This window comes from Acanthaster planci, linkage group LG07 (assembly GCF_054643075.1).
Source record: "Acanthaster planci isolate LZ-2023a linkage group LG07, COTS_SCS, whole genome shotgun sequence".
Taxonomy (NCBI): Eukaryota; Metazoa; Echinodermata; class Asteroidea; order Valvatida; family Acanthasteridae; genus Acanthaster; species Acanthaster planci.
In genome coordinates this window covers 18,334,411-18,361,741 of record NC_141783.1, presented here as the reverse complement: position 1 = coordinate 18,361,741, position 27,331 = coordinate 18,334,411, and the positions used below count along the sequence as shown (strand labels likewise).

The 27,331-nt window shown below is 41.3% G+C and overlaps 2 protein-coding genes across 2 annotated transcripts; both read left to right on the top strand.

Annotated features, from left to right (window-relative positions):
* The first annotated feature begins 347 nt into the window (after positions 1-347).
* gid4 (GID complex subunit 4 homolog) lies at positions 348-8,965 on the top strand. The gene is made up of 5 exons (XM_022237007.2): positions 348-800; positions 1,532-1,699; positions 2,644-2,745; positions 4,707-4,837; positions 5,489-8,965. Exons 1-5 carry the CDS (start codon positions 660-662, stop codon positions 5,550-5,552), a joined length of 606 nt encoding a protein of 201 aa, XP_022092699.1. The 5' UTR covers positions 348-659; the 3' UTR covers positions 5,553-8,965.
* Positions 8,966-10,742: 1,777 nt separating this feature from the next.
* On the top strand, positions 10,743-22,299 carry LOC147798678 (essential MCU regulator, mitochondrial-like). The gene is made up of 3 exons (XM_087139332.1): positions 10,743-11,097; positions 13,613-13,829; positions 18,313-22,299. Exons 1-2 carry the CDS (start codon positions 11,026-11,028, stop codon positions 13,817-13,819), a joined length of 279 nt encoding a protein of 92 aa, XP_086995458.1. The 5' UTR covers positions 10,743-11,025; the 3' UTR covers positions 13,820-13,829; positions 18,313-22,299.
* Positions 22,300-27,331: the final 5,032 nt, after the last annotated feature.

Sequence of the window (27,331 nt, the reverse complement as noted above, 5' to 3'; positions counted from 1 at the left end):
CGCACGGGACGGTAATCAGTCTACTTTCTGTGTGCGCGCCTGCTATTTTCCAATACTCGACTTGAGCTCCGTTTGAGGCTACAACAGTTTTTTACTTCCTGACTTTGAGGTCGTAAGCGCAATAATAAGTCTGATAGTGCCACAAAAGACCAAGTAAGATGCAAAAGAGCCAAACATTATAGTATTTCAATTTAAGTTAAACGCTTCAGGCCCACAATCGGGGATTAGCTTCCTACACGAAGCCGCAGTGGAGACGAAGTTGAGTATTGGAAAACGGCTATAGATACCAGCAGTACTTGCATGTTCGCGCATGTACATGTACGTTATATGTAGAGGGCGCTGGTTATTAAGAAAGGTCATAATTATGCCCATGTCACTTGTCAGTATGTTGAGGACAATGAATGGTCCATATCGTAGCATGTTCATGGATTTGACCAATAACATCTATCGTTAAGAGCACGGAGCTGTCACTCATGGGCGCTGCCATATTGGTTTTGGGGCAAATGAGACCGTACATACATGACGTACTGACTACTGTACGCACTGCATGCACGTTGTCTTCATTTCGTAATTACGGAAGAGGGGCTAGTACTGACAGAAGTGTCACGTCGGATCGCGTCTCATATTCCTATTAAAATAATAAAAACTTTGACCCAAAAATGCCAGGGATTATTTATCCTCCTCCCCCGAAAAGTAGTAAACAACAGGGTGTTGCACGGACCCTTTTGTACAGTGGTTCCAAATTTGAAGGCTACCAGAAGAGCAAGGGAAGTTCATACGTCGTTGAGGTTGAACTACAGGTAAAACTTCGGCAGTGCAGTGCAGGCCCTTACCCGGGTGTTCCTATAAATAATAAAGGAACAATTTCTACTTTTTTTGACATGTTTGAAAAGACTTACGCCTATCTAAATAAGTTGTTGGTCATGTTGGTTATGTCATATCTTTCTTCATATCAGAAAGAAAAGAGACCTGAACCTTTGGTTTTTGAGGGAATTTTTGGGGTAAATGGCAGCGTCCGTTTGTGGAGCGGATACAGTTCTGGGGGTATGCCCAAAAAGCTGTGAATGACGACAAATTAGTGAATGTAGTCTGTTTCCTTGACCTGGATGAAAATTCGTTTTGAAGAATGCCTGAGTCGGGTAACCAGACGAGAAACGAAATAGCGTGATTCAACAAAACAGTTGTCTTTTGCCAAACTCGGCTCGGGTTATAAATTTGTGGTTTTCTTATTAAATATTGTCAAAATTTACCTAAATTAGGCCTATCAGGATTGACCAATGGTTCCTCAACAAATGTTCATTTGAGAAAGTAGACTTTGTTTACTAATTAACGGAACAGGGTGCTAAAGGTAATGAACACCCTTACCGTATCTGAATCACACTATTCAGATACGCAATTCCATACACGCATTATTTGGGAATTGGTCACTGGTCAGACACTTGGCCTACACCTGCCCCAGCGAGAGTCAGAGGCCATCATGGTTAATTTTTATAAACGATATTTGAAGAATCTACTTTTTTTTCTTCCCCAGAATGTGGATGAAGAGAACAGCTACCTGTGCGGCTACCTGAAGATCAGCGGTCTGACCAATGAATACCCGGAGCTGGTCACCTTCTTTGAAGGGGAGATCATCAGTGAGAAACACCCCTTCCTCACGAGGAAGTGGGACGCAGATGAGGAGGTGGACAGAAAGCATTGGGTAAGGTGGCTTGAATGAAACATCAGTCACCTGGGTTTTTTCTAAGATTTTACACTATTAAGTATGATTGCACTAGAATATAAATGTATTGAGGCATGCCTTACGGAGGCCCTAAGGCATGTTTTTGCTTGCAAGAAGTTTCAGATATGTGATGACATGCGGATGCCATCGCACACTTCAAATCAGGACTGATGTACTGTAGCCATTAAGATCGATCAGCTACATCAGTCTGTAACAATTTCAAGGAGGCACCACATTTGTGGACCAGTGATTTTTGTTTTTTTGCATGCCTTGTGCCTGTTTACCGATTCTAAGAGCAACTGTTCCCAGTTAAATTACAGTCAAATGTCTTTACTAATGTGAAAGATCCCATGGTCCTGGCTCCAAAATGTAAAGCCTGCTGGGCAGCCGTTCTGGAACAATGCCAGTTACTTTATTAGTCAACAAGACTAGCATGTGTTCAATACAGATAAGTCAAACTGTGGTTAACTACAGGCCCCAAGCAGGACCAAGGGAGGGCGCAATTTTCCTAGCAGTGGAAACTGCTCTTTGCTGGTTTGCAAACAACTATGAAATGAATGCATTGCAGCCAAGTCACTGCCGACCAAATGAACAAGTGATTGTTTGCAGTCCCCACAATCAGACGGAAAGTTCTTGCCCTCATTTAGTTTTAGCTTCTCTAAGAGAAATTATGTGTGGAGATTGCACCATCATTTTGAGTGAGTAAACTGAACTCATTCTTAGCTAGTTCATTTTCAGTAATTTATCAGAAATATGATTACGGGTATTATTACCTTGGAAAGCATTTTTGGAAGAAAATTTATCATTACCAAGAACTGTAAAACAAATGGACCGCTTACAGTTAGAGGTATTTCTCAAAGTTTTGATTTTGCTTGGAATAAAACTGGTATTTTCTCAAAACCGAATTTGTCTTCTTTCTCCAGGGTCAGTTTTTATCCTTCTACCAGTATGCCAAAACATTTAACCAGGACACATTTGACTATGAAGCCCTGAACAATACAGACTATGTCTTCATGAGGTGGAAAGTAAGTACATAACATCCACAGAAATTGGTTGGGCTGGATTCAGTGTGCTCTTTGCATGCACCTACAGAGCATGGGTGAATAGACGCTTTGCTTGGCAGCCATCTTGAAGGTGCGCACTGTTCCATAGAGGTATGCATAGATGGACATTTTGTTCGTTCGTTCGTTGTTGGTGAACTATAACAAGCAACGTTTTTTGCTAGCTCTCAGACAAACATAGAGTATACAGTGTTATAAACATACATGTACATGTACATGCATGTTATTGTAAGGGAAAACCCATTGTCAAAATATAAACATCTCCCCGATGTAAAGTACCTCTTTTTGTACATAACAAAATAACCTCGTGAAAACCAAAATAACCTCATGAGAGCTGCTGTATGCAAAGCAACCATGCACCCAACTTTAAACCAAATAAAGGCCAGAAAAGCTCTCATGAAATCAAAGGGAATTCCAAAGCTGCTTTTTATGAAGGGTGTGAAATTCAACACAAACGTGATAGACATGGGAATTTTGTCCCCTGCCGACTCTGCTCAGGGTACGTTCTGACGTGGAAAAGGTTGATCCGAATTTCATGGAATTTAGGCTGAGCTTAGATAAGAAGTGTGTAATCCAAACTATGCTGTCATTCAGACAAGGAAGTTACGCCGGCAACACCCGGCGTACCACACCAAAAAGTGGCTCAACTTGACCCACTGCGGTTACACAACGTCCACGCATCTCTAGATCTTGCGGTAGGTCCGGTTACGAAAAGCGCACTGGTGGGAAAAATGAAGCATCGGAATACCTCTTATTCCTTCGTGCGTCGATGTACATAACCAGTAGAAAGGTTGGCTGTTGTATCATAGACCTGGAGAAAATTGTTTTCTCCCGGTCTATGGTGCTCGAGTGCGTGCTTATTCAAGATGGCACGTCCATGCAGACCATTAAAACCATGGTTCACTTCAGTGTCAGTCAATGTACGATGCATTATTACAGCATGAGGCTACAACTTTTAGTGCCAAGCTAAAGAGTCAAGTCAGCAAGGAAGTGATGAGACATTTTTAAAATTGTCTTTGTGCAAGTCTGAAGAACTGCTACCGCTGTACGCACTTGCTTAAACCAAAATCCCCTGCAATTCTATTTGCCTTGAAAACAGTCTAGGCAGCAACAAGCGCATGCATAGTTATCCTGGCGAAAAGGGGATTTCATATCAAGAACTGTAATTTAGAAACAAGGCATTCCGCGGGTAAATATAAAATAGTTATGTCTCCACTCGGATTTCGTTCATATGCAGATATTTTACTCAACTTATTTTGCATGGTATTTTATTCATTGTGTAAGTTGAAACGTTTTCACAGACAATTTAAAAAACTTGAATCATTCAGCAGCATTTTTAGTTCATATGAAATGATGTGCATTTGTCTCCACCCAATACGTTACATGCACGAAGCGTCGAGACAAATTGAATAAACTATGCCCAGAAGTACATGTAAGGTCAGTTTTGTCCTGATGTTATTTCACGGCTCGTCGCCGTGGGGTAGATCATTATCTCTGGCCCAACTTATGCTAATCCACCAATTTTTGGGAGTCGAAGTAAATTGCACCAAGGTGGTAGCATCACTTATGCCACCTTGGGTGGATTAGAGCCTTCAATCCAAGGGGTAACCTAATATTTTCGGATCAACCACTATTTGGCACCTTTTCTGAACATACCCTCAGACCAGCAGCATCCAGTGTCAGGCATGGACTATTGAACCAGGTTGTCTATCCTGATGGGATTAGTAAGCGTTAGTAAAAATGTAAGTCTGACACAATGTGAAAAGTGTAGAAACATAGGGAAAATTTTGGTATTTTTCTTATTCAATTTTTTTTTGTATGCTCCACATTGTGTTTCAGTGAAATCAATGCGATGGCCATGTCTTTTTTGTAAAAATTAAGACATAACTAAAATCACAAATCATGTTTTTTCGTCTGTCTTCTAGGAACGCTTCCTGGTGCCAGACCACACCATCAAGGACATCGACGGTGCATCGTTTGCCGGCTTCTACTACATCTGCTTCCAGAAATCCACATCACAAATTGAAGGGTACTATTACCACCGAAGCTCTGAATGGTGAGTATCTAAAAAGCCCCCAACCTTTGAAGGGCCGAGTCCGATTTCCTCTGCCGCAGCTGGAAGTAACCTGAGTGCCTATGGGGGCCAGTGACCTTGTGGCTGCAGCCAGTGCTGATGGACACACATGTACAGTGTGTTATTACCAGTTGTAGCCAGTTAATTCAGACAGGCTAGGGCTAATGTGTGCACCCATGCATAAACACAGCTGCAGTGATGTTTGATGATATCAGAGCTTTTCATTATCACTGTTCGGAGAAGGCTTAGGAGATTTCCTTAGATTTGGGTCAGGTACGATCACAGGGACTACATATACAATGAGCTCATCAGAGCACTGTGCAGTATTTCAGAATTGTACCAGATTTCAGTTTATCTGACCTTATACTATTGAATTTTCATCGGTTTAATCGTTCAGGTTGAAAACTCTTGTTTTTCCAGTCCCTTGTCGGCCACATGAGCAAACCTTGTCATTAAAACAGAAAGTCCTGAAAAGTCACCTTTTTAAATTGATGTCGTTATCGGAACTCCTTTTCTGGATTTTTTGTGTATTTTCTTCCAACCTTCCCCCCAACCCCCCCCCCCCAAGAAGGGACAGTTCAACATGCTCATATGAAGATTGCCATACACCTGGTCTCTCGCTATGTTTTCTAGGTACCAGTCACTCAACCTGACTCATGTCACCGAGCACAGCGTGCCAATCTACGTGTTCCGGTGAGGTCGGCAAGACACCACCAAGTTTGTATTATTTGTACAGTTTATATATATTTTGGATACATTTTGCACCCACGGCACAGTTTCCGGGCCTGCAGTGGTGAGTGCTTTGAGATTATTTATGAAAGATATGGAGATTTTAATGTGCACAAAAGTAATTCACGAAATTGAATAGCATTCAAGTGGGAGTTAGCATTGCAGTGCCAAAAGCCTACGATATGTTTTAAGAGTGAGAGAAGCAATTAGTCTAGAATACAGGTTTTGAATAGAATACCTTAAAGTTTGCAATCAACTATCTGAATTCGGACCAGTAGACAGAAGGCATGCAAACATTACTCAAAAAAACCCAATCCCGTCAGAAATATTTTAGAAAGATTGTGCATTGGTTGCATCATATCTTTGTTGATGATATTCTGTTTTATATTTCTATGTCTTTAGTTTTACGGAATGTTACCATCATACAGTTGGTGCCCAGAATCCCTATTTGTGGAGGAAAAAAAATTACTTGTGCAAAAAGTTGTCCAGTTCTTCAAATTTGATTGTACATCACTTTTCTTGTAGACTTGGGTGTTTATTCCATAATGTAATTCTCTCAACACAAAAACTGCACTGCTAATCTAGCATGCTTATTGAGAGCCATGTACACTGTACATAAATGAAAATTGAACATGAGGAGTTGTCAGTGTCATGAAGTGACAAACAAGACTTCGCAAAAGAGCTTACATTGTGGCGCAGTTTTATCTTTTGTCGGTGGAACTCAAGCAGCATTTTCAAAACATTCTTTAAAAACAGAAACTTTGGCCTCTGACCCTTATGCCCAATGCATGACCCTTAGGTCTGACAAACTTAGTGTGCACATGTATGTTGACCCTGCCTAGAATGGCTAACGAGGTGATTGAGTAAGGACAAAAACGTATCATTACTGAGAATAGCCCCCTATACTTTGTTTTATTTATTAATAATAATTTGTAAAATTCATAATTTTAGAATTTATAATACGCTATTTCTATTTTTAATAACTATCCATTTGTGTCATGAGCGATAGGAATGTTCATAAACACATTTTGGGTAAAACACAGAAATGCTACTGAAATGACCACATTGGCATTTACATCCATACCGAGAGTGGCATTTTGCGATTAGCTGACCATCAAATGCCTTGTGTTGCACTAGAATGTCTACGTGCCGACTGACTCAATACCTAGACTGAGTTGTAGAATTTTAACACCATTCACAATTTTGAACAGAATGTTTTCAACAGCAGTTTGTCTTCACTGTGTGTTTTGCCTTCAGGTGTTTATGAAATGCTCAAAAGTGTTTCTGATCACAGCATGTACAGATTTCAATCCACAGCTTGTGTGGCATGTCACAGACATTGACTCCTTGGACACAAGGTTTGATATCTGATACACCAATGAGACTTTTGTGTACGACAGACATAGCATGGGATTTTTTTAAAGGAAAATCTAAAAATGCATGTGCAGTTGAACACAAGGCCATATTTCTAACAAAGACAATTTGAGGTCCCAAGTCTTTGTTTTCCATGACTGATAATACAAGGTAACTGTTATTACAAGGTAGTTAGTGAAGTCCCAAGGACCTTGTTGGAACAGCGTTCCACTGCAGACTTTTTGCGATGGTCCTTTAAAATGCACAGCCACTCCTTCCCTCTACACGTCATCGTCAAAGGTAGAGTGTTGAAAAAAGGAGTAAGTCTGCGTAGATTGGTGGGCATGTCTGGGATCACAAAATGTCAGTGGCACTTGATGGCCTGCTTGGTAGAATCTTTGAAGGGTGCATCGCCTGTGTGCAATGATTTCCTGCCTACTCAGTTTTCAATTGAATGTACACAAACCGATGTCTTTACAAGAGAGTGGCTGGTACATTGTGAGCACGAGTAGAGCAAAGATGTACATGCAGCTTAAAAGTACATGTATCCTTCAGTTAGACTAGAATATTAACCACTTCCTGCTGGGGACTCCGGAATCGGAGACGTATGCTAAAGGAAACAGGGCCCTGTAACAAAAGACCATACTCTGAACAAAAGACCAGACTGCTGGGCATTATCAACATTTTTCACTCTCAAAAGTGGTGATAATCCAGCCTTGTTTTGAAGCCGTATACCAGGGTTTGGGGCATTTAGAGCAAGCGGATTACCACTGGGGACAAAAGCACTCCACCACCGCAGCGATGAGCCACACAGCACCGCTGCACGCTAATCTGGCCCCTATTGAAAAAAGGTCAGCAGTGCACTGAGCCAGGTTCGTGAGCAAAAGAAAGTTACATAACACCGCACAATCTGGGCTCTTTTTACAAGGCTGCAGGCCTGGCTGAAATACTCGGGCGTCAATGAAGGTCACCTGCCAACTTAGAGTGGTGCCTAAAGACTACTTCGTGCAGCTATAAACGTCCGTTAAATGAAATGATGAATTTTTGAAGAATTTTGAAAAACGGGGAAAAAAAGGTAATTATGCCGGCCCAGCATCCTCAACATTGAAAAATGCCCCGTCATGAAGTGGTTAAAATGTTTTATTTATTAATTTTTTTTAAAAATCTGTCACTGTTAGACATCAGTTGTGTCTTGTATGTATAATAACTGAGTTGTGACTAAAAAAGTGAAGTCACCAAATCACCTGAAGACACAGCTGATAATAGTGAACACACCTGGTGAGCTTTTGACCAGATGTGATTCAAGTCTTTTTGAGGGGGTGAGCAGACTCTTTTTGGATGATAAAAGCTGTTTGTATGGTGGATTTGTTACTGTAATAGTAAATTTTGGTGACAGACCTGAGTCAAGTCTTATGATTGATCAGCAGTACATTTATACATGTTGCCTTGGCAACAGATACAATGTGAAACATCCTAATGGACAAGAATTTGGCCCTTTTAATAATGTTCATTCTCCTATGTTTTAGAGCTTTTAACTTCAAGCTTGTATTTATCGGAGAGCTGGTGTTCTTTGGATATGTCTGGCCATTATCCCCCAAAGAGCCATGTTGGTGGGGAGTGTTCATTTTGATGGTAGTGACACTTGCACTTCATACATGTAGTCATTTGTGAACCAGTGAAGTGCTCCGCAGTTCCCACCAAAGGAGCTTCCATTGCTATGAAAATTGCTCCCTCTCTTGGTCCTGCTTGGGGCCAATAAGGTCATAATGATGGGAGTTTTTAAATACGGAAGCAGATACATTAAGTGTACAGAGTAAGAACTAAAGGCACAGCGTTCTGCATTTTCCCTTGCCATAACGAAATACATATTTTGAAAATAATGACTCAAATTTTGTAGCGCAATACGAAAAAGCAGACAAATGGCCAGTGTATGCCTGCTGAATGCTGTATAAGTCACAAATAAGTTTTGTATTTCAATAGTAACAATTGAAATTGTACAGTAGAATAAAGGTTATTTTATATGAAAAATGTTGGTCATGTTGTCTTCTTTTTGTGGTTTTTGCAGTGCAATAGATGTGTTGGACAGTGTATTTTGATGTTACTTGTTTAAAAACGAAGTCGAAGCTTCCCATAATGTCAATTTTCCTTGGGATCATGTTTTGCGTCACTTTCTACTCAAATGTCTTAACTGTGCAACATTTGTTTTTTCTTTCACTCTCAAAGAGCACTTTCATTTTCAAACAACTACATTTTCCTGCTTTTTATGACAAATTAGGCTTGCTGTTATGTCATTTAAATATAGGACAGTGTTCACTTTTATTGTTTTCCTGTTGAAATTGTGAACCATAAATTCACTCTCAGGAACTGGGACAATCACTGAAGTAAACAGAATTCATGACTGCAAAATGGAAATGCCAAAAGTTCTTGCAAAATTTAGTGCAGAAATATATGGCTATAACACCGAGGTTTTTAGAAAAGTGTCCTTAGAATGGCACAGCAAAATTTAATGGACACAGGAGCATTTACAAGACCTGGATTAAAGACGCCATGCAGACTTTCAGGGGAAGTGCATTTTATGCATTATAGCTGCAGATTTTTTTAACACTGTCACTGCCAAGCATGTAAAAAGGGTATCAGAAGACTTCAAATGCTCTTAATTTGCAAAGTAAATGATTACATGGGCCCTTTATCTATGGCAGCAGGTTTGTAGGTTTGTGTTTCATTTTTTGAGGTGAACAAGCTTTGGATTTGTGGCATGGTATTTCATGAGAAGTGGCAGTGACATAATGACGTGACCTCAAATCAGACAATCCAAAACTTGGGGTAGAGAATGGGAGAATAAAATCTAGAAGAAAAACAATGTTGTTACTGGACCACTTAGTGGGAACTGCAGGAGTTTGGGTAAAAACTTTCCTCTGAAAGTTTGAACAACAGTAGAGAATTATTTTGCGTCAAGTAAATTGGACATGTAGAGTGTTTTTTGTGTCTGGGAAATACTGGTTTGTTTCATTGAAATGACATGGCAGTATTGAATGCTGAATTAAGTTCATTTAACAATAAATTAGAAATATATACGAACAGGCTGGTTGTTTAAAAATATTAGGGAAATGCTAAAACTGACAATAGGAAATGATTTAATATCAAGTCACAAAACACTGAAACTAAGGACAAGTTAAAAGGTGAAACTCCTTATTAAATTAAACGATTTTTGTAATTTGAGAAAGTGAAAAAATTGTTGATTGCCACACATTTCAGTACCACTTACTTCCAGTAAAGAGTGAATCATTATTGTAATGTCTTGTCCACCAATCCCACTCAACTAAAGTCTGTGAATTTAAGTGGAAATTGTTAGGGGAATTCTGTTATTTCAAATCATCATCACAAGATTCTAACAAATTTTGCTTTATCCAGTGCACAAACCAAAACAATTTAAGAAAGGCAGCGTTTATCTGACTTGATACGCTCTTGTGTAAAAAAAATAAATAAATTAGCAAACACAATACGAACAGCGGTCTCCTACTTAAGTACCGGACCTGACGTTACTAAATTATTTCGGTAATCGGACGACACCTTTTCTAGAAAAGGTATATTCTACATATGGGGCAGCGCAGACACCTGGTAGTTTCACAAAAATACGGTTAGCAACCACACCGCGCCGGTGAAAACAACTGCAACGAGCGCGCGCGCGCGTACGTACTGATCAAAGAAAAGATTGCATAACCCGATCCTCGGATTGGCTGGTGGGTTGGTGCGTGCGTACCGTACGTGTACGTCGCAAAGGTCGCTGTTTTCACCGGCGCAGTACTTGTCATTTTGCGAGAATCCCGGCTGTCCGCGCTGCCCCATAAAATGAAATATCATGTATTGTCTATACTATTAATTCCAATTCCCATTTCAGGGTATTAAAGTTACGATTTTAATTTCGAATGTTCTATCACTGTGATTTCTTCTCCAATTTGAAAATGTCAGCAGCTTAATAAAAAAATAGTCGGGAGCCAGTCGTGATTTTAATAGCCATAGGCCTACATATTGAGGCATACGTCCATAAATGTTAAAGTTGGAAACCTGTCCAAAGAAACAAGATCAAGATGGCGTCAATTGGGAGAGCGACTTTCTTGTTTCTCCGTCAACAAATCCCTAGAAATGTCATCTTCAAGCGGGTAAAAGTCAAATAATTTTAGTCAGCGATTATACAAACATTTGTCCTCTAGTTTACAGTCAATAAATTAAAAATTAGACCCCGAAAAGTTGATGATCTTTGGACTGGTGATTTTGACAGTCGTGACTGTGGAAACGGGTCAAGTCGTACCCAAGTCAAGTCGTCCCCCAAAATTGAAACCCTGGTCAAGTCGTCCCTGGGTCAAATCGCCCCCGGGTCAAGTCGTCCCCCACTCTGAGGAGCTTTTGAAGAATGTTTTCAGCTCTGGGAGTGCTACTATTAAACATGACCATGCGGGCGAGCTGAGGCCGTCCAGTCTCCTTGCTAGAGTAAATCATAAATGCAAGCATCTCACTGGACCATTGTTGTAGGCAAACCAGGCCTGAATCATCAAACCAACCAGCTCTTTTCAGAGCCAGCACACTTTCAAAACTACGGGGTCCACGCTAAATGGTTGGTACAGTGGTCATTCGGTATAGCGAAATTGACTGCCGAACGTTTCGTTGCCATGTTGAACAGTGCCCTCTCTTGTCTAACTGAAGTGCACCCTCTTGTGATACTATGATTCGCTGTTTTCGTGATGTTTTGCCGTTGCATTCACATTTGAGGTTTCTAGAAATGTATGTGTGAATTATTTTTGTTGTTTAATAAATCTTGAGTTACAAAGTTACTACTTAGTTTATCTTAAATGTCATTAAGCTCCTGCTCAGGGTTGATCTCTTATGCATGCTGTGGTGAATCTCGGTTGATTTAGAACTACATAATGTTTGGTAGGTTGTGTGCACAAAATAGTGGGAGCCAAGGACGATGTTCGGTACAGCTGAATGTTTTCGATGTAGCAGTGTTCAGTATAGCGACGTTCCACTGTACTTTATATTTTTTCAAACCAGTCTCATAGGGTTTGTGCACAGGGTGTCAAATGATTTCCCGATTTCCTGGTAACTAGCCATGCAAATTGACGAACTGATGCACTGCTTTTTGCCGCAGTGTCCCACTGCAGCTCGGTAGGGAAAGAGGTACCTGTTGCCATGGGTATGATTTTGCCATGCCATGTTGTTACCACCATGCCATGTTGTTACCACCATGCCATGTTGTTACCACCATGCCATGTTGTTACCACCATGCCATGTTGTAACCACCATGCCATGGTGTAACCACCATGCCATGGTGTAACCACCATGCCATGGTGTTACCACCATGCCATGGTGTTACCACCATGCCATGGTGTTACCACCATGCCATGGTGTTACCACCATGCCATGGTGTTACCACCATGCCATGGTGTTACCACCATGCCATGGTGTTACCACCATGCCATGTTGTTACCACCATGCCATGTTGTTACCACCATGCCATGTTGTTACCACCATGCCATGTTGTTACCACCATGCCATGTTGTTACCACCATGCCATGTTGTTACCACCATGCCATGTTGTTACCACCATGCCATGTTGTTACCACCATGCCATGTTGTTACCACCATGCCATGTTGTTACCACCATGCCATGTTGTTACCACCATGCCCTATGGACTAGTGAAGGAGACTGAGAGTGCACAGGCAACCCTTCAGGATAAGGCTACAGGGGACTATAGGCTACCCCCGTGTTTTGACCGGGGATTGTAAATTTGGGGACCCTGTTCCAATAATAGAAGAGAGAGCTACATTTTAAGTGTTTAATTCACCTTGGTAGATGACTGTGAAATCATGTTCCGTAACTGTAGGATTAATGTTGTCAAAGAAGGGTAGGGTTTTGAGTTTTGAGGGAAATTATGAGGGGGGAACTGGAGTGTTTTAACACACGACACATGGTGGATTCCAATTTGTATGGCTAGATTATCAGGAAGAAAGTCACATTTTCTCACAATTTACAATTTGAAAATTCCAAAAATAGGGTCAGCACAATAAAAAGATTGTTGCCCTTTGTTCTTTGGAGGACTTACCCATTTTGCAAGATTAAAATGGCAAAAGACTAGGGGGGTCCCAAAGTATATAATCCCCATTAGACCAATCAGAGATTGGCATCTTAATGGAACCTTTAAGCAACCAATCAGCAATGTTCTTCCAAAGCAGCTTGGACACTGTCAGCATGTCTGTTTTCCGTGTGTACGTTTGGGTCACCGTGATCTTTTTACCCCCATAATATCCTCCAAAAATCAAAACCCTGCCCTCTTTTTACAAAATTAAACTCTGCAATGCAGCAAGATGTCATAGTGACATGTTTAAATGAGTTCAAAAATTTCCGTTCTAGTGTAGGTGGTGTAGGCAGTCTAGGTACCACACAAAAAAAAAGAGGTGGAAAGGTAAGAAGGAAGGGGGCAGGACGAGAAAGTCATTAGCTTGATTTGAGGCATTTCTTCATATTGGGAAACTGTTAGGCTAAGCCCATTTCTGGTGCCAAGATTCTAGCCTCCCTTGGAATCCCATTGCCCCAGGAAAAAAGTGAAGTACAGTAATCACAAACAACTTAGCTGATAAATTTTCTTTTTTTTTTTTAACCCGTTGGATATTTTACAGTCCCGTCCACAGAACCAGACTACCCGTTTCATAACCACCACAGAGACGGGCGCCATTCTGTCCAAGCCCTCGACCGTCAAGCTTGGCTTGCCCAAGGTTCTGGTCATCTTGGCTCCCTTGATGTACTTGGGGGCGACAATCAGCAAAGAAGGGGCGGCTTTCCTCGAAGAGAACGACATCTTTATACCAGATGATGACGACGACTAACTGTGGTCAGGTACATGCAGAAGATGGCACACTAGATTTTTATTTTTTTTAGTTGGAGGTTTACCTTACACCATCCAATACCCTTTTCCTACTACCAACTGCTTAACCCAGAGATTTTCTGCCCAGGGTTAAGCTTTTCTTACCCGGGGGTTCGTTAACCCCGAGTTCTGTTCCCATTACTTTCTTTAACGCGGAGATTCAGTAAACCCGGGTTAAGCTTGCCCTGGGTTAATAAGGTGCCCCTTCCCACATCAAGCAGACACTCGCGCAGCCCAACATTTTGGACTGGAAATCGAAGCTCGTAAGCTGGTCCCACAATGCTTTGCACAGACTTTTCCCACGTCAAACGTCAGGCCCTTGGTGCACAAAATTAACCATACATGCACCCTCAAAATAATAATATAATTGGTTGATCGTTTCTACAAAGATGTTCTACAAAGTAGCACAGACAATCGGCATACCAGCTCCGGCACTGCGCATGGCAATTTTCCAATACTCACTTTCATTTCAGCTTACATGTAGGTATAATTTCCAAACTAAATTCCTGATTGCAGGAGTTGAGTGTTCAATTCAAATCAAAGCTATGCTTTAAGTATTAAGTGCCAAGTTTCAGTTCGGACATGGTCCAGAAATTTTTTTATGCACTTTGGTTCCGTTCGGGTTCGGACATGTACACACATATACATGGACGTACACGTACAATGCACGTTGAGATGTCGAAGAGCTCGCAGCGAACGTGCAGTAATACTTCCATCTATAAAAAATACATGAATACAAGCAATGAATCTCTTTCTCCTTCCCCCATCCAAGAGCAATTTCGATTTCAACACTTTTTTTTTTCGAAATTGTATCTCCAAAGTTTATTTCGGAGTTAAAATTCCATGGAAAGTTACCATCAGAGTTTTGATATTTTCCGACCATGTTTCGCCAGCCAAAAGCAGTTGTGTTTAGACCACGCTTGACTCAACAAAATGGTCGTAGGATATGTGAAAACAGCAAATACCAGCACGCTCAAATAGGAGTTACCTACTTTACGGGATACAACATCAAATTAGATTTCAAGCGGATTCTGTGTGGTTATTTGTTATGAAACAGATTCAACTACCACACTATATGGCATTTGATACACATGTATTTGAAGAAGACCCTTGGTATCAAGTCGGCATTCTTTCCCCAGACGGCGCCCATGTGGCCAATTGGGCGATTTTTCATCAGTCTGTTTTTGAGCAGATAATGGCACTTTTTAGAGATCTGGCAAAATTCTATTTGCTACCTATGCATATTATGACTTTCACCACAAGAAAGGCACCGTGCGTCCAAAGTCTGGCCGCGCCCTGGAGTGAAAATCAGCCTTCCATTGAGCATGAGTCAGACTATGATCAGCATCCAATCAAAGTTTGTTTTTCATGGCTATTTATGACATCACTGGCCTAATATTGAGCGTAAGGGCGTGGCTATTGGAGATTGGCATAACATGATATTGTCTGAATATACATATGTGTGAGCTCAATTGGATGTACACATGTAGTGAGAATTTAGCATTGTTATGCAGTGGAAATGCCGTACCTTGCATGTTCTCCTCGGTTGATTATTAGTGAATTCTCACCACATGCTTTTTTTACAACCATCGAGTGATGCGGGGCCATCGTAAGTTGTGTCAAGCTTTTATACCTGCATTCCTTGCGTTGTCATGGCTATGCCACATATTAAAGCTGAACATCTGAACCGACCAGTTTGGTTCAGATCTGTAGTGCTATGTCCAATGATTTCTGAATCTGTTCGGTGGTTTGGCTGCAGAAAATTATCAAAGCTCTTAAATTCTGGCTCTTTTTTACCTCATTTGATCTTACAATGGCACCATTTGGCCTATTTACGAGCTAAAAACTTCAAAAACAAAAACAACAAGCACTGTACAGATCCAAAATGGGGCTAGAGGACATGGAGGTTGTATCGGTCGTCAAAAACGATTATTTAACAATGATAGGCCTACATCCCAGTACATATGGAAATGCAGCAGCAGTGCTTCGAGCCATAAATTTAACCTTTGACCGCAGATTACGCAACGCCTCGTGTCTTAACCCGGAGATTGCTGGGGAAACGCTTAACCCTACTTGGTTTCCCATTTCTGTGCTAGCCCTGGGATTTGGCCGTTAACGCCGAGATTGCCATCCTTAACCCTGGTCGCTGGCAGGGTTAACAACCCCCCAGGGTAACGGCCGAATTTTTTCACTTTACCCGGGGTGGAAAAAGAGTGATGAAAATGCTCGCGCTACTCCGGAGTGTCTCGGGGTTAAGAGTTGCCGTTACTCCCGAGATAACCCGGAGATTTGGTAGTGGGAAAGGGGTACAAGTGAGCTTGTGAATTTTTCAGACAACATTGAGTATACAGTGCTAAAAATAAAGTTTTCGTGAAGGGCAAAACTCCCAATATAACATTTAATATCTCCTTGATACAAAAATCACGTCCTATGAATGTAGATTTTTTACAACTGCAGTAAACTCTGGCCAAGTTGACATTGTACAACTCAGGAAATCGCTCAAGTTGGCAGTCTTACGAAAGTCCTGATTGTCTCTAATGCATTTCCTTTAGAATTTTTATTTCCAAGTCGGCTTTCATAAGTTGTCATTTCGCCTAAGTCAGCGTGTTACTCTCCATCCCATTGCCACAAAAAGCACAACGAAATCCTTTGCGTAAGTTGGCATTTAAACAATTCCCGCATTGGCATCAACTTCTGCGCCGCGGTTGGCAAGAAGTGTCAGTGATAAGTCAAACAGTGACGTTCGTTTATTGGCAAAGTCCGTGGTCGGTGCATTGGTGTTTATGTTGCGTTACAGTTAGGACATGTCCCAGCGCGGCGTTGCGTGCACAGCTATCACGGACGGATCCCAGACCTTTTTCTTCCAGCACGTTTACATTTAGAGGATATCACATGTACATGTCATGTAAATTGTATGGAGTTTTCCTGCTAAAAAAAATAGGTGTATATAATATCTCAATAATCTTGTCCGCAATCCTCCCCAATGGAGCAATTAGATACTTTGTTTACATGTCTCCCTACTGGAGTGTTGAGCAAAGCTGTGCACTCAAGGACACACTGTGTGTCTACTGTACTAGCAGTAAACATTGTCATAGCAGAACTTATAACAGGCCCACCTGTTGTGTGCACTGAGGCCAAATATGAACAGCCATGCACATGTCCAGGACAACTGCAGGGCTTTTTGTGGGTGAAGTCAATGTTGTTACCCATAACTTGTCCCGGATGAGTTTTGAGATGGTCCCGAACAATATTGGTACTTGAGGTGTTAGCATCCCAGCATGTTTTGCCCATGAAATCAACCCATCTCCCTGGGGAGTATTTAGACTGCTCATTTCTACCTTTTGACTCAGGTTGTTATGATTGACCAATTCTCACCAGCAGAGTTCCAGTCTGAGAGTCCTGTTCCAAGTCCAATAAAATATGCACATGGTGTATATCTAAGCACAAGGCAGTCTAGTATACAAATAATGAATCTTTATGAGTGCAATGGTAGGGACAATTTCATGAGGTGGCAGATGAAATGTTTGATCCCAAGAGGTGAAGCCGAGTGGAATGGAACATTCCACTAGAACTCCAACCCTCAAAAGTACTCAGGTGGCTCGTTAAGTTCTGCTTGTCTCTCACCATGTTTAAAAAGTAGCCAGGTCCGAGCTGTAGAATCTGGCCACTGAGTTGAAAAATTTGGGTGCTACATTTACGTTCCAGACTATTTCAACTGTATACACAACATAATCTTGAAAAAAAAGTCTGTGAATGTGTAGAATTGTGAAGATACCAAGAGATGCACTAGATTTTGAAGAGATTTCGAAATGAACCATGAACACCCTTCCCCAATTTCAGTAGTTTTGTAAGTCTCCAAGTTTTAAATGTTCAACTTGGAGAACACAGAAATGGGCAAATGTTAGACACAGTTTTCCAAATTCTTGGAACCAATGTTGAAGGAAATCCCCAAAGTTCAAACATCAGTGCTGCATTAATTTGTCTTTTTCTGTTTGAGAAAGCAGCGTCTCATTCTCGACAAAAAAAGACAAGTTTTGAATTTTGGTTTTCTCCAGAATCCTGAAAACTCAAACAGAAATGTGTGCTCCGTGCACTGCTGTCATCTCACAAGTCGCCACCCATGAACTGAAATGAAAAGTTACTTGCAGCATTAATAGAGCACGAATAGCACTCTCAGAACAGTTTCTTCACTGAATTTGGCCATTTTCAAAATTCAAGTCTGACAAAGTCACTCCAGTTATGATCACCTTACATTCATGAACTGATCACTGGCTTCACACTTCATTTTGTCACACTGCATATAATTTCTTGTGTGGTAAAATGTTCAGGTATTTTCCCCCTGCCAGTCCCGTGATCGTTTGTAAAGGTTTCAAAGAACTTCAGAGCAGATGTATTTCCCAAGTCTAACATTTAGTTCTTTCTTTTTTTTTGGGGGGGGGGGGTTGTTTTGTGCAGGATGTTTTTTCAAGCCAACCAATCATAGCCGAACAACAGGTGTCTCCTAACAGCCTTCGTGTAGTGATGATCCGGACAGGAACGATAGACCAGTAGACGATATAGAGGAACACCTGTACCACAGGAGAACGGATATTGACTGACACATATTGTGAATGTGTAACTTACAGTTCATTTTTCATCCATCGCAGTCCATGCACGTGCAGCCATGCAGCGGCTGTTGGTACTGAATTTCCTACAGTATGCATCATCTGTAACCAGAGATAGTTTTACTCCCGGTGGAAATGGACTGTTTATTTGAAAGTGGTGATAATGCTGTAAATTTGTTTTCGTGTAATCTTTATTTGGTGATATTTATAATTTAACCTGCCAGGGTGGACTTCTTCTTGTTTTTCTCTTTGAAGTGGGGAGGATATGTTGTGAGCCTTGCCTTGCTTGAATTGAGGTTGAAGTGATGGCCATGCTCTACAAGGTCCCTTCTCTACAAGTGCGCACCCACAAAATGCCAACTTTTTGACCCCTTCCCCGATAGGCACGGCATACACAGTGGTTCCATCCCCCACACCCTCTGTGCGCATGCGCATTCCATGTTTCTCTTGGACCTTCCAGATCATTGGTGCTGGTCCTGAAAGATATAAATGGTTTGGGGAAAGCTTGTGTGATAACAACGTTCCACGTAACACGAGCTGGTCCCCAAGGTGAGAAGGTAAACATGAGGAGGTACATTCACTTCAGGATAATTTCATATTCAAAGTTAGCACTCTGCATATGTACATACTGCCTGGGGTCCCCCACCATGCAAGGCATATGCAGCCTACATCTGTATGCTTTATGGATGACCTCATTATCGAATCCAACATCCTTGTTTCAAAATCTTGTCAGCAGAGAGGAAGTTTTATGTAAGCGATAGTCAGAGATATAAGACTTGGTTTTTTTTTTCCAGATGGTAAAGGGTGGGAGGGTAGACTTGCGAAATTTGTGATGGGATGCCCAGTTCCTCATCACTGTGGGTATTTGATATTTCGTAGAGAGAGGTATGGCATGAGTGTCGCAGTTGTTGGACCCAAAATGGTGGGTTCAGCGTCAGTACCGACAATTTAGAACACGATAGCTGCACGCTGTGCTGTACATAATGAACAGCCACGTTGGTTCCAAAGTCGGAAGTTGGCACTACTCTCTCTCTATACACAGCTGTGGGGCAGGGTTTAGAGTAACGCCATCCCTATCCTAGGGTCAGTCTACTGGACTACACAGTTCCTGGTTATGTTTATCCCTGGATCTTCAACAATCAGGAGTGACTCGGTAGAGTAAATGAATGGCAGCGCTGAGACGACAAAATAGAGTCCAAAATTTGATGAGCGGAAACAGTTTGCTGTTTGGGCAATTCAGTAACTGCCGGGGTGAATGAAGCTGCATGAGAAACACAGGGGTCCTTGAAAGCTCTTTCACAAAACACGAGGACTGCTTTTTTATTTCTAGTTTAGGTGTTAAGCCAAGGAGATGGAGGTGGTCTAGTAGACTGGGTCTAGCATGGGGCTACGGCTAGGTTAAGAAGATTGAGTTGGTGGAATATGCACTCTTGTAAATCTCCCTAGACTGCTAGATTTCATTGTATGCTCATACGCACATGTATATACTGTCTCCAAATTGTTTGAATTTTCTCTTTCTGTCGTGTCTTTTCTACTTTCCATAGGATAAGTATTTGATGAGGCAAGTGTTACTGAATAACAAAGAATTGCTCGTTTTAATGCATTCATTTACACCACTGTCAAAAGTAGGCCCTTTCAGTTTGATAAGTACTGCCATATTTGACATTGCTCCATCCCAGCCATATCAGATCAGGGGCGAATTTCATAGAGTTGCTTAAGAACAGATTTTGCTTAAGTGCAAAAAAACATTGCCTAATTAACAAAGGTTACCAGCTCAAAATCTATGTGATTGTCATGCTAACCAAATAAAAAGACAGGCGAATGCCATTCCAAACCAATATACATCACATGGAGTTTTGGCTGGTAACCTGATTTGTCAAGCAAGGTGTTTTCACGTGTAAGCAACTTTTGTGCTTAAGCAGCTCTGTGAAATTGGCCCCAGATTGTACAAGAACCTTTTACTTTATGAAAACCTTGTGAAGTTGGAACCCTGGCTCCATCTCTGCCGTTGCATGAATTTTACAACAGTGAGGGATACAAATGATCTTGTTTGACATCAGTGTCCAACAATTAAGCCCAAACTTTATTGAGCACAACATCCACGAGCACATTTCAGGGCATACACGTGTCTTGGCATTTTTTCCCAGTTTCATTTAATATGTTCAATTATGCAATTATCTGAGTTAGTGCAAAGAACCTTCCTGAATTCTTCAAAAAGACTCTCCAATGTAGAGGAATCCTGTACTAACTGTGCTGGTTACTATGCAGTGAGCCTTAAGCCCCAATTCAGGAAAGAATGGATTCGCCCGGTCTTGAAAAATTCCTCCCAAATCCTGATGGATTTTCAAGGACGTTGGAATAATATGGATGTGGAAAAACCTGAGTTTTGTTGGTTCTGTTGAGGAACACCCATCCACACCGAATCTGCCACGTTTACCAATCAGTCATAAATATATTTGTAATAGCCATTCCTGTTGGTCGAGAGCCTGTCTCTGGCCGGTCTTAAAATGGTTGATAAAGCCCTGGCTGACTGCACCACTTCACGCTGTACGCACTACACGCATGCCAATCTCCGTATGAGGAGATTTTTTATGACTACTCACAAGAGGGACATACAATGACATGACTGAGAGGGGTTTTGAAAAAAAAAAACTGAAGTACATATTTGGAACAAATCATTGGAAATTGGTCTTGTGACTCAAAAGCTACTTGTATATACAAACGGGCATAAGAACAGGAACAGGGGACTGGCTGCTGATTCGCTCTTCGCACGCTGCTACCATAAGCATGCAGAGCCTTGAACTGACAGCTTGTACAATTACGTGGTGTAAGAACTAACATAGCACGCACAAATTTTCATAAGCAACATGCACGGGAATCACTGAACCAGCAATATTTATCATGTACAGTTGCAAGATCGAGGCTCTGCTTGCCTATGGCAGCAGCGTGCAAATAGCGAATAATGCCCAGGCATTTAAGACCGGCCAAATAATTGACTCCCTTCATTCAGTTTTAGAATTACTGTAATTACAGAGGTCGAGGAGGTTTGAACGTTAATTTCAATTCTGGCTTGTATTCACCATTGCCGTTTTGATATTTATTTGGCCATTCAACAATTCCAAATGTTGTTTGCAAGTTTCCGTTTTCAAGGATGAATGAACAGCCTATAATGCTGTGATAAGTAGACATGTAGTTTCATTGCAGTTTTACTCCACAGGAATTTCACTGAACAATGACCTTATCCTCTGCCATGGACATGGCGTCATTTGCTGTCATAAATGCTGTCGGGGCATTATCCGTGGTTTATGATTTATTTATTGCACAAGAGTTTCCTGAAATGACATGTCTTTCCTTTCTGGGGACTACATTTCCTGGTTCGTGAATGCTCATGTCCATGGGGGTTTAGAACCGGACAAGTTTGGCTTGTATTAAAGTAACAAAGTGTATGTTCCTGTGTATGTTACTAACATAGTGGCTTAGTGGCTGTTGACAGAACATAGAAGCATGCATATTTCTGTTTTGCTTTCTTACTGAGTTTTCATGAGGAGATGGGATATCAAATACAATTTCTACTGTGCTTCAGTAGACAAAACAGTGACACTCAAAACTAATGGAGAATCTTTCAATAACCTGGATGGTCTTATCTTGTTCCTTGTTTTGGGGGTTCTGTGAAAGGACAGCCATTTGCAATTAACTCCTCTTTGCATTACATAATTGGATTCTGGACAAACATATGCAGTATGAATTCAGCATTGACGTATGTGATGGAAATAGGCCAACAGCGTCCAAGTTTGAGGAAATAAAAAAAATCAACATTTGATGTCTTTTGGTAAAGTTGGATCAGTGTGTGTTTCCTGGATTTATTGTTTATAACTTGCCGTGTAGATAAGCGCGAGCTATTGAGTAAACAGCAGGTTTGCCAACATCTCATTTGCAAAAGAGGACTCATGAAATATAACGGCAGAGTTTCCTGCTTCCGTGACGGGCAGCGTGACTTTTTGTGTGGATTGAACACCCCCCCCCCTGGAACCTTTTGATTGCACTGGAAATTGTATTTGTCTGGATGGCGTCCACATGGAACAGGAAAGGGATGCTAGTGTAGCAATGGGTTGTAAGGGACAGGTTGGAAAGCTTGGACGAGTACTCAACTGGATATCTTGCACAAGATGGCGGATGGCCAGTTGCCTTACAGAACTGCAAGGGCCTTACTGAAAAATCTCAATGCTCTGCATCGAAAAATATTGCTTTGAACGTGAAATGGGGCAAGATTCGTTGAAATGCCAGTGCGCTGTCCCCTAGGCAAGTCGTACAAATAAAATAGTGTGGAATGTTACGTGTCAAACTTCTTCAGGCTCAGAATAAGGCCAATAAGAGTATTTGCCAAAAACATGCGACTGCCGCAAAGACCATGATGACCCAAAATTACAACTGCAAATTCTGACAGGACCTTTCTGCTCAACATGCGATTCAGGAGCTGGTTATAAATGTGCCAATAACAGCTAGAATGCCTCCAAATGTGGTGGAACAGTAAAATAGCTCCAGTTTTCGGGGTAGAGATCTCAACCATGGGGCAGCCATCTTGCTGTTTTACTGTTCAAAGCAATGTAACCTAATGGAGGCTGGAAGGAAAAATAGTCTGTTCCCTTTTATCAATGAAGTTATAATACTATTGCCAGTGGGTCTGAAGGGAACTAGACAAACATGGTAGTGACGTGGTAAAGGTCTATTCGCGCTTTGTGAGTACTTGGGGATCACTTGGGGAAGATGCTCATTTCTCTCAATGCAAACGCAGCAAGCTTGTTTTTTGAAGATGATTTTCACATCTATTCCTCTTTATTTACAACAGGACAACCCTGACCCCCAAAGGCTTTCCAAACAATTTCCGAGGGGTAAATGTGTGGGCCTGAGTATCTTTAACCTACATTATGTGTACCTCATTTTCCCATGATAGGTCTACACAATGCCTCATGTAATGCAAGCACACCCCCAAAAATGAGTAGGGCTTTTCAAACTTCGGACTAATAAGTACTATCCGTGAGTGACAGGCAAAAGCAAAATAATACCAAACTTTGAATTCCCTTGCCCCCAATTTTTTCAAGATATGGCAAAAACTTTAAAAGAAAACGAAAAATCAAGACAAATGAGGAAAGAGACGAAAATCACCAAGTTGCTTAAAAAACACTGCAGAATTGACCCCTCCTCCAACACTGGTTTGTTTGCTGTTGCTCAGCCCCCCCCATAAAAATGGTGATGCCATGAATGCAGATACTCAAAACCATATTTGATGGTGCACCTGGTCCCAGAATGAGCAACCTTCACCTGGTGAGACAGCTACTCCACTGAGCAGGTGAACCATTCAGCCCCCCCCCCCATAAAAATGGTGATGCCCATGAATGCAGATACTCAAAACCATATTTGATGGTGCACCTGGTCCCAGAATGAGCAACCTTCACCTGGTGAGACAGCTACTCCACTGAGCAGGTGAACCATTCAGCCCCCCCATAAAAATGGTGATGCCCATGAATGCAGATACTCAAAACCATATTTGATGGTGCACCTGGTCCCAGAATGAGCAACCTTCACCTGGTGAGACAGCTACTCCACTGAGCAGGTGAACCATTCAGCCCCCCCCCCCATAAAAATGGTGATGCCCATGAATGCAGATACTCAAAACCATATTTGATGGTGCACCTGGTCCCAGAATGAGCAACCTTCACCTGGTGAGACAGCTACTCCACTGAGCAGGTGAACCATTCAGCCCCCCCCCCCCCATAAAAATGGTGATGCCCATGAATGCAGATACTCAAAACCATATTTGATGGTGCACCTGGTCCCAGAATGAGCAACCTTCACCTGGTGAGACAGCTACTCCACTGAGCAGGTGAACCATTCAGCCCCCCCCCCAATGCTTTTTCCTTCTCTAACTTACTTCAGTGCTTTTATTTGTACATCCTTACTAGTAGGGGATAAACACAGGCCTCTTAGCCTACTTAGGTCTGGGCCTCCAAAACTGCCAACCTATTCAAAGGAGAGGATGGTGTGCACTTTTTATGTCGATTGGGAGAAGAGATTCTCTCCCACAGGAAAAAGTAATTAACATTTCTTGAGCTGCAAGCATCCTACAACTTCAATCCAGCCGTGTACAGTGCTTATAAAAGTATCACGGTGAAGAGCTTAGTCCAACATGAAAGTGGTCAACTTTTTCACCCCAAAACCCGATCAAAGATTCCAGTGCACACCACCCCGCATTTGAAAAAACTCCGAATGAGCCTCATGCTCTCCGGATTTATCTTTCCCATGTGTCTAAGCCATACAAAACAGCACACATTTCCACACACAGCACTGTTTTGCAACCACATTTCATCATTTTATTATAACAAGCCTAAATATCCCTCGTCATCTGCCAGAATCTTACTGTTTTTTTCCTTCAAATTTTTACAAAATGAAAAGTTACACATGGAGTACATATACACATTGATGCTACAATTTGCCATTTTCTCAGCATTTACACCCAAGCACCCACCACAAGTTGAATTTAATAAGACAGTACTTGAAGGAGTCAAGAAATCTCTGCCAAATTTGTAGTGTTCAGTTTTTGAACACCGTTCTCCAATACTGGCAAGGTAAAACGTTTGTCAGTGGCAGTGCACCGGCATGGTGTACAGTACATGTACATGTGCTTGCAAATTAAGTACACGTGAAGAGTTTTGAAATGCCTCATTGTGAGTCTGTGTTCAAGAGCCGCACTATGCACAGCAACGGGCTGGGGCTTCCCTCGTCAAGAGGGACAAAACCAAAGTTGACTCTTCTATCCCTTGGATACTTCCAATTAGAATTTGAGGGATATACACATGCAGGAATATAAATATATAAACTTCTATTGTGAAACCCCGATCTGGTTTCTGCAAACAGGTTGGGATCAACTCAAAATCATTCCCGCCAGAACAAGGCTGGTAATCAAATTATGCCTGGTCATTTTTTTTGTGTCCGCTGCATTTAATCATCGGCATTTAAACATCGTCTTCACAAGAAGATCAGAGTACTTCTCACAGGTACACACTCCTTTGTCATGTTTGTAGAAAGACACTGACAAATTTACTGTACAGTTCTCTTGCTTGAAGGCAACCATCCTCAGGCTCAATTTGAACATTTAAGCCTTAATACTTTGGAAGTTGTTGAAAGTTCAAAGTCACGGCCACTGGACGCTTAGCTAGTTGCTTAAGCCAAATCATACAGTTTTACACTGATGAAGTTAGCTGGTCAAAGGTAATAGCAATTGAGGTCAGGTGGCATTCGTTTCAAATAAAGGGAACTATTCACATGAATAAACAAGGCCAACTGATCCTTTCTGCATCACATTCAAACTGAAATAGGCATGTTTTTTAATGTCTGATTTTAAATTTTTCCAATAATTCCCACCCACCCCTACATCAACTTCAAAACAAAAATAGGGCAGGTAGGGAAACAGGAAGCATAACTAATTATTTTGGGCCATTATTTTACTCCCAACTAGTGGCTTTAAACATTGCAGTCGAGTTACTTTCTAAGACAAGCACACAGCAGTGTCTTTTGGCACCGCAGGAACCAGACAAGGCTATCAGATACCCAATCTCTCATGAGAAGGAATGTGAGTATGAATGAGACACAAGGGCATGCCAAGAAAGTTCGCATATATGCAGAAGGGTATACTTGAGTCTGATTTCTGAGTATGAGTCCATTTAATATACTCGGCGTACGGTGTACAACACAGCTTGAAACCAAAACTTTGTTCTTACTGGAAAAAGGACTTGATACGAGGCTAGATAGATAAAATACATACTGTAACAGCACCTATTTGTTACTTATCAAAAGTGAATTTGCAATAGCGCCACTACTGGACATGTAATGTTCCTCACAAACCACCATCAGCTTTTAATTCTAGTGGTCGTGCTTCAAGTCACTTCTCGACACTTACGCTTTATAACAAAAATTCACATTTGCCAAGCAGCCCGTCAACACGAAGCAGCGATAATGGATTTACAGACACAAAGCAACAACCTGGGGACATTTCAAAAGTATGTAAATGTAATACAAAAGGAAAGATCTTTCACTGTAATTTTAATCCAATTCTACTTACATTTCTAATTCAGCTGTACACGGTTATTTCCAACTTTACAACTGCCTTTTCACCACCACTTTATCACAAAACCACCATTTCTTTCTGTTATTATAAAATGTTATAAGGCCTCAGGAAAATGTAGATTTCATAACAACCAGAAAACTTGCACGATACACGTAGTTTCTTGTTACAAATTGGGCAGTTGACGACATGTATACAACCCGTATGGAAACACTTACACCCCATCCCCGATGAAATACTATGTTAAAGATTATCTTCTGGGTAAATTTATGTGCAGTTTATGTAGAAAAACTATGCTACTAAAACATTTACACAATATAACAGCTTCGACATGATTTGAAAAAAAAATACATAGTATCATTTATTATCAGAGAGGGAATTACATTTTCTTCGGTGGTTAAATAAATAATAGTATTTCCTACATGTACGCAGCAGCATGCATTAACATGTTTTAGAGTGCAGCCTTCTTGTTTTTTTTTTTCGCAAGGGCTACTGGTGACCTGATCTCAGACAGACATTTGACGTCAAGAAACTGACAAAGTCTTCAAAGCTTTTTCAACAGACTCAAAACATAATTGTTTACATGTACACTTTCCAGTCGGGACTCAATGGATTGCGTCCCACCTTGCGATCACAGGAAAGCACACATGATGCGAATAAAAATCAAGACACCATTATGTCACAGGTCAATCGAATCAGTTGATGTGCAGGAGGAAAATGTTATACATGCATATTCCTACTCCATAGCCTC

What these genes read in the sequence shown, in the direction of transcription:
- LOC147798678 (XM_087139332.1), top strand. Translation starts at nt 11,026, where the DNA reads ATGGCGTCAATTGGGAGAGCGACTTTCTTGTTTCTCCGTCAACAAATC. An exon ending in GAAATGTCATCTTCAAGCGG is followed by an intron (nt 11,098 to 13,612) that starts GTAAAAGTCAAA and finishes GATATTTTACAG; the next exon opens with TCCCGTCCACAGAACCAGAC.
- gid4 (XM_022237007.2), top strand. Translation starts at nt 660, where the DNA reads ATGCCAGGGATTATTTATCCTCCTCCCCCGAAAAGTAGTAAACAACAG. An exon ending in ATGTCTTCATGAGGTGGAAA is followed by an intron (nt 2,746 to 4,706) that starts GTAAGTACATAA and finishes TCTGTCTTCTAG; the next exon opens with GAACGCTTCCTGGTGCCAGA. An exon ending in TACCACCGAAGCTCTGAATG is followed by an intron (nt 4,838 to 5,488) that starts GTGAGTATCTAA and finishes TATGTTTTCTAG; the next exon opens with GTACCAGTCACTCAACCTGA.